Source organism: Elaeis guineensis, chromosome 15 (assembly GCF_000442705.2).
Source record: "Elaeis guineensis isolate ETL-2024a chromosome 15, EG11, whole genome shotgun sequence".
Classification (NCBI taxonomy): Eukaryota; Viridiplantae; Streptophyta; class Magnoliopsida; order Arecales; family Arecaceae; genus Elaeis; species Elaeis guineensis.
Window position 1 is genome coordinate 71,537,659 of NC_026007.2, and position 9,954 is coordinate 71,547,612.

Here is a 9,954-nt window from a genome sequence, read left to right on the forward strand (position 1 = left end):
TTAGTAAACTCGAGAATAATAGAGGAGAAGAGAAGAACAATATGAGAGATAGCTTTTCTTCTTGGAGTCCTCCCTCCAAAAAAATGTTTCCTTTTTTTTTTCTTCTTTTTATCTCAGGGCCCTTTTTATACCTCTTTTATGAGGTTGAGCCGCAAGCTGGTAACCGAAATCTATAGATTATTAAGACTAATTTTTTAGGCCGTTGAACCATGTTTTGGCTATTCATTGGGAGAAAAAATTTATTTGCTATCAAATCAAGGTTGTTAGTCTAGATGCCGTTGTGGGCTTCACCTGCATGGAAAGTTCAATTGACGGTCTGCAATGAGCATGGGATTAGGGTTTCGGGCCTGAGGCAGGCGCAATTTCATCGAATTGCTCTAGGTGCACCACAAAAAGAGGATTTGTCCCGGTTCCACAAAATAGTTTATTTTAACAATAGGTAAATATAGTTTTTGAAAATTAGGCATCTACCAAATGTTATTCTTTTTATCAAAACATTATCCGTGATGATTACTGTCAACCCTCTTGTAGAACTGAAAATTTTAAAGCACATACAAGAGAGCAATGCTTTTCTCTGCATTTCTTCACAAGCTTCTAAGTTTCATGTCCAGAAATAAAAAAAGAAATTATATGTTGAGCTCACAAGATGATAATGAGAGATTAATCATGATCTTTTTTTTGATAAAAAATACTGGCATTCTTTCTCTTTCTTCTATTTAGAAAGAGAATTTTTTATTAAAAAGGTAGATATTGAGGAATTGAAAAATTAAAAGATAATAAAAGCTTAACTGTTGACCAACTACGATTAAGGCTGGCAATGGACTCAAGTTGGCCCGATGGGCTTCGGACCGGCCCGACTATCGATGAGGCTTTGAGCTAGGCCCGAATAAAATCAGATCGAATTTGGACTCAAAAATATTGCTTATTTCATTTTCGGACTGGGCTCAGGCCTACCATTGGCCTAGCCTGGGCCCAAGCCTGATTGCAAGCTACTGTTCTTCTTTCGTTCTTTGTTTCCTCAAGAGGGGGCGCATCATTGGGTTCGCTTCATCAGGTGGTGAAGCTCCGGAGAGGGACCAAGAAAGCCATGGCAAGCCGGAAAAAGGCACTCAAGGGCGGTGGTTTTTCTCCAGAGGCTTCACTAAAAGAGGGATAGCTTCCAGAGCCTCCTCGAGATACCTAGCTCTTCTTCTTTACGAGAGGGCCAAAGAAAGGCACGATATCAAGCGAGCCCGAGAGCACTCGACACTTGATTGGCCCGAAGAGGAAGAAACCCTCATCAAGCGGCCTCGATGCGGGTCCTTAGCATCGTCGGAGAGCTGGAGGGGCATGGCAGAGAAGGATCCAGAGCTCTAGAAGCCGGCAGCCTGTGATCGGATGGCGACAGTGGCAGGGCCATCATAGACTGGAAAGGGGTGGAGGAGTTGGAAGAAACAAAGGTGCCAGAGATAGTTTTGAAGGTGGTCTCGATGGCAGCAGTGAAGAACGAGGCGGAGGAGAGGGAGTGGGTGGGCGTGGGCTCGGGCCAAACAATGCTCGAGCTAGCCCAAATAGCTTTGGACCAGGCTCGGGCTGAGATTTTTATACATTCATCGGGCCTAAGTCTGGTCTGAAGCCCGAAAATAATTTTTAGACTGGGCTCGGATAAGGATAGGGCCCAACTCAGCACGACCCAGTTTCACTCCTAACTACGATTTGTAAATAAAATATTGATAAAAACTTGTTAAATGACATATTCATTTTAGTTTTCTTCTTATCAACTTGTACAAGTTCATGCATGATTATAAGAATATGTGCATATATGTATGCATAGATATATGTGTGCGCGTGTGTGCGCACGCAAAGATAAGAAGTATGCAAGACCCAATATGTATATACTCCTATCCATATATATATATATATATATATATATATATATATATATATATATATATATATATATATATATATATATATATATATAAGCTAAAGATTTCCAAACCATATAATTTTTAGTATATAAGTAACTTAGAGACATTAAACTACATCCAATAGCTCTAATCATTAATATGGGAACTCTATCATTCAATTCAAAAAAATAAAAGAAAAGTGTAACTCTATAGGAGTTACATCATATGTAATTTGAATCCGATCATTATATATCCAACAACTGTAATAATTAATTTGGAAACTCTATCATCCAATTTTTTTTAAAAAAAAAGTGTTAGAGTTATGCCAGATATAACTTGAACTTGATCATTCTATATATACGTGTGTGTGCATGCATGCATGTATATATATACAATTACACATCCATACAGGTATTTATGCTATTTATTTATATTTATATATTTTGCTATTTATAATTGTGAAAGTGTGAGAACAACCACTTGTCACATTGTCACATACCCGCAATGCATGTTCTCCTTCTTTTTTTTTTTTTTTAACTGGAAATTCTATTTCTTTAGGCAATCTCTCCTCATTTCTTTCTTGAAACTATTTATGTGAGCCTTTTATCCTAGATAATGAGTACAAAAGTCTTTGCATACTTGAAAGTGCACATAGCTAGAATTAGTATGCATAATGTAAATGTTAGGTACCTACCTCCATAGAGAACTTAACAAGGGGACTAGTTTTCTTCCTTTTTATTTCTCTCTTTTCAAAAAGATAAATCGGACTTGGACTAGCAGCCCTTCATATACCTTTGTTTTGAATTGGGAGGCAACAAAAAAAACTACTTTGCATGAGAAAAAGCTACACATCAGCTTGCTACGAAGGGCTCCCAAGCCTACACTGATCATTGACATTATATTGATAACTTGATCATTATCTTAATCATTGGATTACGATCTCAAAACCTAGTGCAAGGAGCTAGATGTAGACCTAATTTGGTGGACAATTGAAGGTCATAGGGGCATATTGGGAATATTGGCCTCAAAAGGAGGTATGTTTGTTGGTCCGTAGCATCCGTCGAGGCCAAAATTCCCCGTCCATATGGCATGTCCCCAAGCCCCGGGAAGATGGTGGGTCCTGCCCACCGGGGCGAGGGAATCTTTCGTCCTTCCTGCTGACGTGGTCTTCTCCTATCGGTGGGAAGCATGTTGGGTGGACAAGTCATGAATTTTTTAATGTCTCATCCCCGAATACATCGGCCTTGTCGCCAAATTACCCTAAGCTTTGCTTCTATTACGATTACGCCATCACGGGTGCTGTATGGCTCATCGCGGCTGTTCGTTTGAGTGGAAGGGAATCTTAATGCGAATTATAGAGGGTGCCACGGTGTAGAAGTCTTGTACTTAAACTTGATAATTACATTCGATCCAGATGGATTCTAACCCGATGAAATCCTAATGAGTTGGATTGATCAACATGTAGATTGAATTTTGCTCTGATCCGATCTGAATCCGATAAATTTATATCTCGGATCGGATCGAATTTGGATAGTGACCGTTTCGATCTATTATCCGATCCAAATCCGATCCAATATTATATATATATATATATATATATATATATATATATATTGTTCAAACATGAATTAATTGCATAAAATATGGATCTTATAATTTTTAGATTTGATTAAAATTTCAAAAATTGAATAGTGATAATAGACTATTGTTTAATATTTTTATTTTTATTTTTATCTAAAAATTTTATTTAAGTAGAATCTCATAATAATATCTGACCTGATCTATTACCGAGCCTATTCACAATCAGCGAAGCCAAAAACCTTGTACGAAAGGTATACCGAATACCTACCTACCTTGGCTTTTGGGAATTGGGATCCCAAAAGCCATGGACTGATGCACGGCGCGTCAATTAACTCGATGACTTTTTAGCCAAAGAAGAAGGAAAAAAATATCAACTGACTCCCACCAACTGATTTGGTTTTTTTCTTTTTTTTCCGAAGGTCGTCAGCAAATCTACATGGAACCCATTGAATTAGATAAGGAAGTGACATGCCCAAGAAGACTTGGATGATTAATGAATGGCTTAACGACAATCACCATTACAAACAATTCAAGAGCCAACAACGAAAGCAAAAGCCACATAGGAGGCTCCAAATTAGGCTATTTTGATGAGAAATCAATCAAATACTAAGAGGTTCACCAAACACCATGCCGATAATGCTTATTGTTTTTGTTTTTAATGGGGCAATGTCTAGATGAAAGGATAAAAAGTGGATCCAATCTTGTGGGCTAAGGATATATATTCTAAGGAGACCCACCATGATGTGCATACATACATACACACAAATATATGTATACAATGCAAACAGAGAGATGTAGAAAGACGCATAAGCTTCCTATCAGAAGGTATCTATTATATTTTATTATAAAGAATATTAAGATCATTGACGTACAAGTTTATTCGTCAATTACAGCCATCCAGGTGTCATATAAAAAGTGGAAAGAGAGTTTTCCAAAAATTTATGTTCATGTACAGTGAGATAATATTGAGTGGTAGATGACTTAAGCTTGTGAAGATGGAGACACCCCTGTACTCAACCACAGAGAGACAGTCCATTGGACCAAGGGTCATGGCAAATAGAAGGGAGGATATTATTGTAGATTTGCAAATAATCAGGGGTTTCAATGTAACTCCAAATTCTAATGGATAGCCCTAAACAACACATCCATTAATTTAAGCTCTCAATTATTGCTTAAAGACTTGGAGCAACATATAAATTAATCAATATCAAATGTCACAATTATACATCAGAATTTAATGAATAAAAACCTAGAAAATCTTGAGAGAGAAAGAGGTCTGGAGTGACTCAGTGACTGTCAAATCTGCTAATTCTCTCTTCTCTCTCTCCATCTTTTTATATATTTTTAGTTTTCGGAGGCCATGGACATTTCCTTCACCCGGATTCGACTAAATCCCTAACAACTCTCTCTCTCTTTCTCTCTCTGTGCGGTCGGCTTCGGAGAAATGTTCCAGATTTCCAAGGTAAGCCCAGGGGAAAGGTAACAGAGCATAGATATACGGACCCTCTGTTTTTTTTCATAAAAAAATTATCCTTCTTTCCTGTTGGGATTCGTGGTGATGGGAAAACCAACGGCTCAGTCCATCTTCTTTGATCCTTTCTGGAAATGGGCTTTGGTTATTTGCGGAGATTAGCAGGAATTAGGCATCAAAATTTGATCTTGACTAGGATATTCTTTGTTTTCTTTTTTTTTTTTTCTTTGACTGGTTCTTGTTTTATTCCCATTTCAGGAACCCTTTCTGTGAGATTTCTTTGTACGATTGAGCATTTAGGCCACACCAATTCTTTCCTCTTTTCCTGCTCCAGACAGTCCTTACTTTCTCTGAAATTTTGTTGCGTTCTTTATTCTTTTCTCCTTTTTTTTCCCTTAATTTTTTCCTCCTCTGTTGATTCCTTTTGATGGTACATTGGTTTCTCTCTTTTTATCTACTTCTTGTGTTTTGTTGTTGCTTGTGGTATTCTCCTTTAGATGTGAGGCTACTGGTATGGTATTTTTCTAAAAGGTGAGTGGAAAACAGTTCTCTTTCATGGAATTGGATCAGCTTTTGCATGCTCTCTTGTTAAAATAAATAAATAAAACCTTCTTGTCATCTGATTTCTTTGTGAAAAAAAGACATGGAACCCATGATTTCTTCTCAGTCCTTATATCTCATGCCTCCTGATGTCCTCATACAAGTCCAGTAGTCCCCCCCTCCCCCCCTCTCCCTATCCTCCTTGGGTTCCTCACTGGGCTTTCTGTGTTGCTTTAAGAAGAGATCAGATGACGGGAAAGCTTCCTTTTTTTCACCTTAGTTGTATCAAACTTTGTTCCTCATCCCTCCCTTATTGATTTATTGTTTTATTGTGCTTTATGAGGAGGTAAAAGCCTGGTGCTGTCCAAAATCTCATCTTTTTTATAATACTTCTCTTCATTGCCTTGTTTCTTTTCCTTTGTGTCTTCTCTAATTGTTACACAGGCCTGGTTCTGATTCCCAACTGCGAAGAGCAAGAGGAGGCGATGGAAGGGGGCACCTTCTCAGGCGTTGGCAATGGAGCTCAAGTGGACAACAAAATTCTCCAGAGTTTCCAGAAGAGCTTTGTCCAGGTCCAGAGCATCTTGGATCAGAATAGGCTGTTGATCAATGAGATCAACCAGAACCATGAGTCGAAGGTCCCCGACAACCTTAGCCGGAATGTTGGCCTCATCCGAGAGCTCAACAACAACATCAGGAGGGTCGTCGACCTTTACTCCGACCTCTCCAGCTCCTTTACCAAGTCCATGGAGTCGTCGGAGGGGGACTCAGCCGGCACGCTTAGGTCCGATGGGAAGGCTGGCCAGAAGAGAACTAGGGCTGGGTAGAGGCGAAGGCAGCCAGAGCCCCTTGTATTCCTTCATAGTAGCACAGAGTTAATGGCAGTAGGATTGGACCTTGATAACTTAGTAGAGAAAGAGAGAGAGAGAGAGAGTATAGTCCTCGGTTGCACAATAATAGGTGATTTCTTGCATTGTTGTAATTCCCATCTAACTCCACTTTTCTCTTTGCTCTCGCTGAAATGATGCTCTGTCTGCGTTCTAAGTAGTCTAATTTTCTTACGGTTGTAGTGTTCTTGTATCTGTCCTATGGACATACCTTTGTTGGAAGTTCCTATAGAAATAGAGTGAGCATTCCAACTTTTCATATACATTGTTGTTGATTCCTATGTATTGTTTTTTTTTTTTTTTATCATTTAAGTTGGCTTAGTTATTTTATTTATGCTTTTCATGATCAAATTACCCATTTTTTAATGAAGTGATCTTTTATGTAAAGGAATTGAATGATACTCTAAATAGTTCTTATTGGGTAGCTCATAGATTGTCTATGCTTCAGGTGACAAAGCTATCATATCAAACAAAATTTTATTAAGTTTTAATATCTCTGAATTTACAAGAGAGAATATTTGGGATGATTGGTTTTTGTGTATGATTGACATGAATTATTGCATGTAGTCCAATAGAAAATTCCCAGAAGACTTGACAACCACAAACATTAATTTGATAGTCTGATGTCTGAGCCTTTCATCTTTTGCCCTCCACCTTCTCTTGTCGTTGGAAAGGTCTAGATCTTCTCCAGGTTTTTGTTGTTTTTTCCTGACTGATTGCTCTTCTGTCATCACCATCACTGATCCCTGATGAAATCAATCCTCCTTTTGTCAAGAATTTTTTCCACAAGCATTTGTCCCTTTTTGTGATCTCTTCTTCCACCCATGCTTCCCAGTTCTCATGTGTTTTCTTTTTCCCAAGCTCTTGTAGAGCACTGTAGTGGTGGGTACTGTCTCCCGCTTCATAAACTACAAAATAGATGGAGATGCTCCTGAAGCCCTCATCCCATGGAATCAAACCTTTTCTTCTAACTATGAGAACCTTTCCATCCTACATGTGGTCGGGGAACATGCATCTCCCTGTGAATCCTGCAAAGTTAGTGGGCTTCTGAAGATGCTCTACAGGACATCCACAAGGACTCAACTTTTAGTATTTTTTTTTTTTTTTTTGGCTCCCAATCATAAACCACCACAAGGCCAGAATCCCAGATAAGAGCAGCACAGATAATTCTCAAACAAAGCACTAGATCACCCCAGCAATCCACATACAGTGGTACCCAACAACAGGACAAGGGGCCCCAACGTTCATTTTGATGGTGGAAGCTACATCAATGTCTTTCCTCCTCTCTACTTGGGTTCTTTTGTTTTCTTTCCCCTGCGTGCAATAAATACCCCAAGGGAGCTGGCTTCTCTATTGATGATTCCACCACCCTTTTCTCCAACTTGATTGCTCTGTTGCCTGGAGGTGGACCAGGCGAGACCAATCTTTTTTGGAATCACAGTTTGGTTGCTGTGGAAGGGAGACCCACATGGAGCATGGCCAGGACTGGCTGTAGTTTGGTGTGGGTTTAAATGATTGGTGATGTAGGTATTTGCTCCTTTTGCTTCTGTGGATAAAGGGGAATCGATGTGGATCTGAACTGTGGGTAGATATCCAAATCATGGTTGAACTAACTTCTTCCTATAGTTTGGCAGAACTTTGTTTATACTTGTCTATTATATATCCTCTAATGTGCATTTAGGGTGCGTTTGATTATATTTTTTGATTTTTAATTTTTAAAAAATATTTTTTATTTTTTTATTTTTATTATTAAATAAAAATAAAAAAATAAAAAATATATTTGATAACTACGTTGTTATAAAGCAAGAAGCAACGTTTGCGGATGGCAGGTAAAAAGCTCGATGAGGGAGAAGAGTTCAGGAAGAGGAAGAAAAGAGTAGAGAGGTGAAGAGGTCGACGAGGGAGAAAGGTTCGGATTCTTAATTTTTTTTTATTTAACGTTTTAGATATGCGAAAGTAAAAAAAACAGAAAAGCAAGTTTTAAAAAGTTAAAAATTTTTGCTTTGCATATAAAGTAATTATTTTGATTTTTTAAATTTTTATTTTTATAATATTACTAAATATTATTTTTTGATTTTTATTTTTTAAAATTAAAAAATAAAAAAAATATATTTTTTTAGTGACTAACCAAGCGCATCCATAGTTTATGTTTTGTTTTTATTTTGTTGATACCATTCCTACTCCCAAAAGTTGAAATCAGAGATTGTATTCGCGAGCTCAGGAAATAAAATATACAAACACCACAGTACTTGTACACTTGGAAAAATCTCCACATGGTTGAAACTAGAAACTGTTAACAGTTCATAGTCCATACCAATAATGGTAGATATATAGAGCTGATAAGATAACACTTTACTTCACCCTTCCCTCTTCAGACACTTGAAAATGCCTTCGGTTGAGTACTGCTTTATTTGTGGTCTTTTTAATGGAAGGACTTAGTTGGTTTGACTCCCATTGACTTCTTTGGGAAAAAATTGATAGGTTCCAATTGATAGTTTTTGAATGCCAGCTGCTGGTTCTTTATAGTAATTTTATGGTAATCTTCTTTTTTTCTTTTTTTTAAATTAATGAGGAATGCTTGTATTCGCTTCATTAGTTTTATCTTTTTAATCTTAGTTCTGATCAAGACCTCCGATACTTGAGTCAATGAAAAAATTTTTGATGGGAAACAAAAAAAAAAAGAAAGAGCCGGAAAGAAGACAGAGGAACGGGGTATTCCAGAAGTTTAGATTCCTATCCTTCTTTTGCTGATGATATTTGGATCTACGCAAAATTCTTGGATCTACTTATAGTTGGAGCCCAAAATCCTTTAGGATGGTATCCTAACAAACTCAAGATCGAATTGGGAGAGCCTTTGAGGCAGCAAGAGGCCAAGCTGCCTTCTAGTAGAGGAGCTTTGTTTGCCATAGCTCAACAGTCGAATATGGCCATGCTCAGTTGGGAAGTATTGGTTTTGGAGGTTGAATGCTTCTGTTTTGCTTAGCATGCTTTCGTACATACTTGAAGTAAGTCAGGCTGGGATGCCTTGAAAGAACCCCAGGTGCACTAGGATTCACTATATGGTCTGTGAGCTAAATAAATCCTTATGCACTACACTATATTGATTATTAATTACCATAGCAATATTTGTTAAATGTAGTCACATGCTCCAAAGAATATATGCACCACTAATATGTTGAAAGATGAAAATATTCAAGACAAATCATAGTTTCATAAATCGAGGTAGATGACAAGGTCACAAGGGTAGCTTCTCTCCCAGTGTTCCTGTTTGTGCGTGTTACAGTTAGGGTGGAATGAGGCTGAAACTTTTGTCCTAAGGCCAACTTCTGATGTTAGAGGAGAATAAGATCATATTTTATTATCATCAACTATTCAGATATCTCTTATTTTTCAAAAAGATATTCTTGCTTGACATCCATTATTATTATATCTAAGTTGCCAAATCGTTTCTTGTCTTGTTCAAATTCTCTGCCCCAGTACACGCTCTCCTGCTGTGCACCAGGAAAAAGGCATTCCACTATATTTACACTCTCAATATATCTAATCTGATGGAGGAAAAAAAACAAAGCAAAAACTCACTCAACTT

General features: G+C 37.7%; 1 protein-coding gene across 2 annotated transcripts; it reads left to right on the forward strand.

The window, feature by feature from the left end:
• The first annotated feature begins 4,710 nt into the window (after window positions 1–4,710).
• LOC140854132 (protein ELF4-LIKE 4-like) lies at window positions 4,711–6,629 on the forward strand. Of its 2 annotated transcripts, none has more exons than XM_073249591.1 (2): window positions 4,711–4,932; window positions 5,926–6,629. In XM_073249591.1, the coding sequence occupies exon 2, from the start codon at window positions 5,967–5,969 to the stop codon at window positions 6,306–6,308; it is 342 nt and encodes a 113-aa protein (XP_073105692.1). In that variant the 5' UTR covers window positions 4,711–4,932; window positions 5,926–5,966; the 3' UTR covers window positions 6,309–6,629. The 2 variants fall into 2 exon arrangements, with proteins under 2 accessions (XP_073105692.1, XP_073105693.1); XM_073249592.1 differs by lacking the exon at window positions 4,711–4,932 and adding an exon at window positions 4,943–5,472.
• Window positions 6,630–9,954: the final 3,325 nt, after the last annotated feature.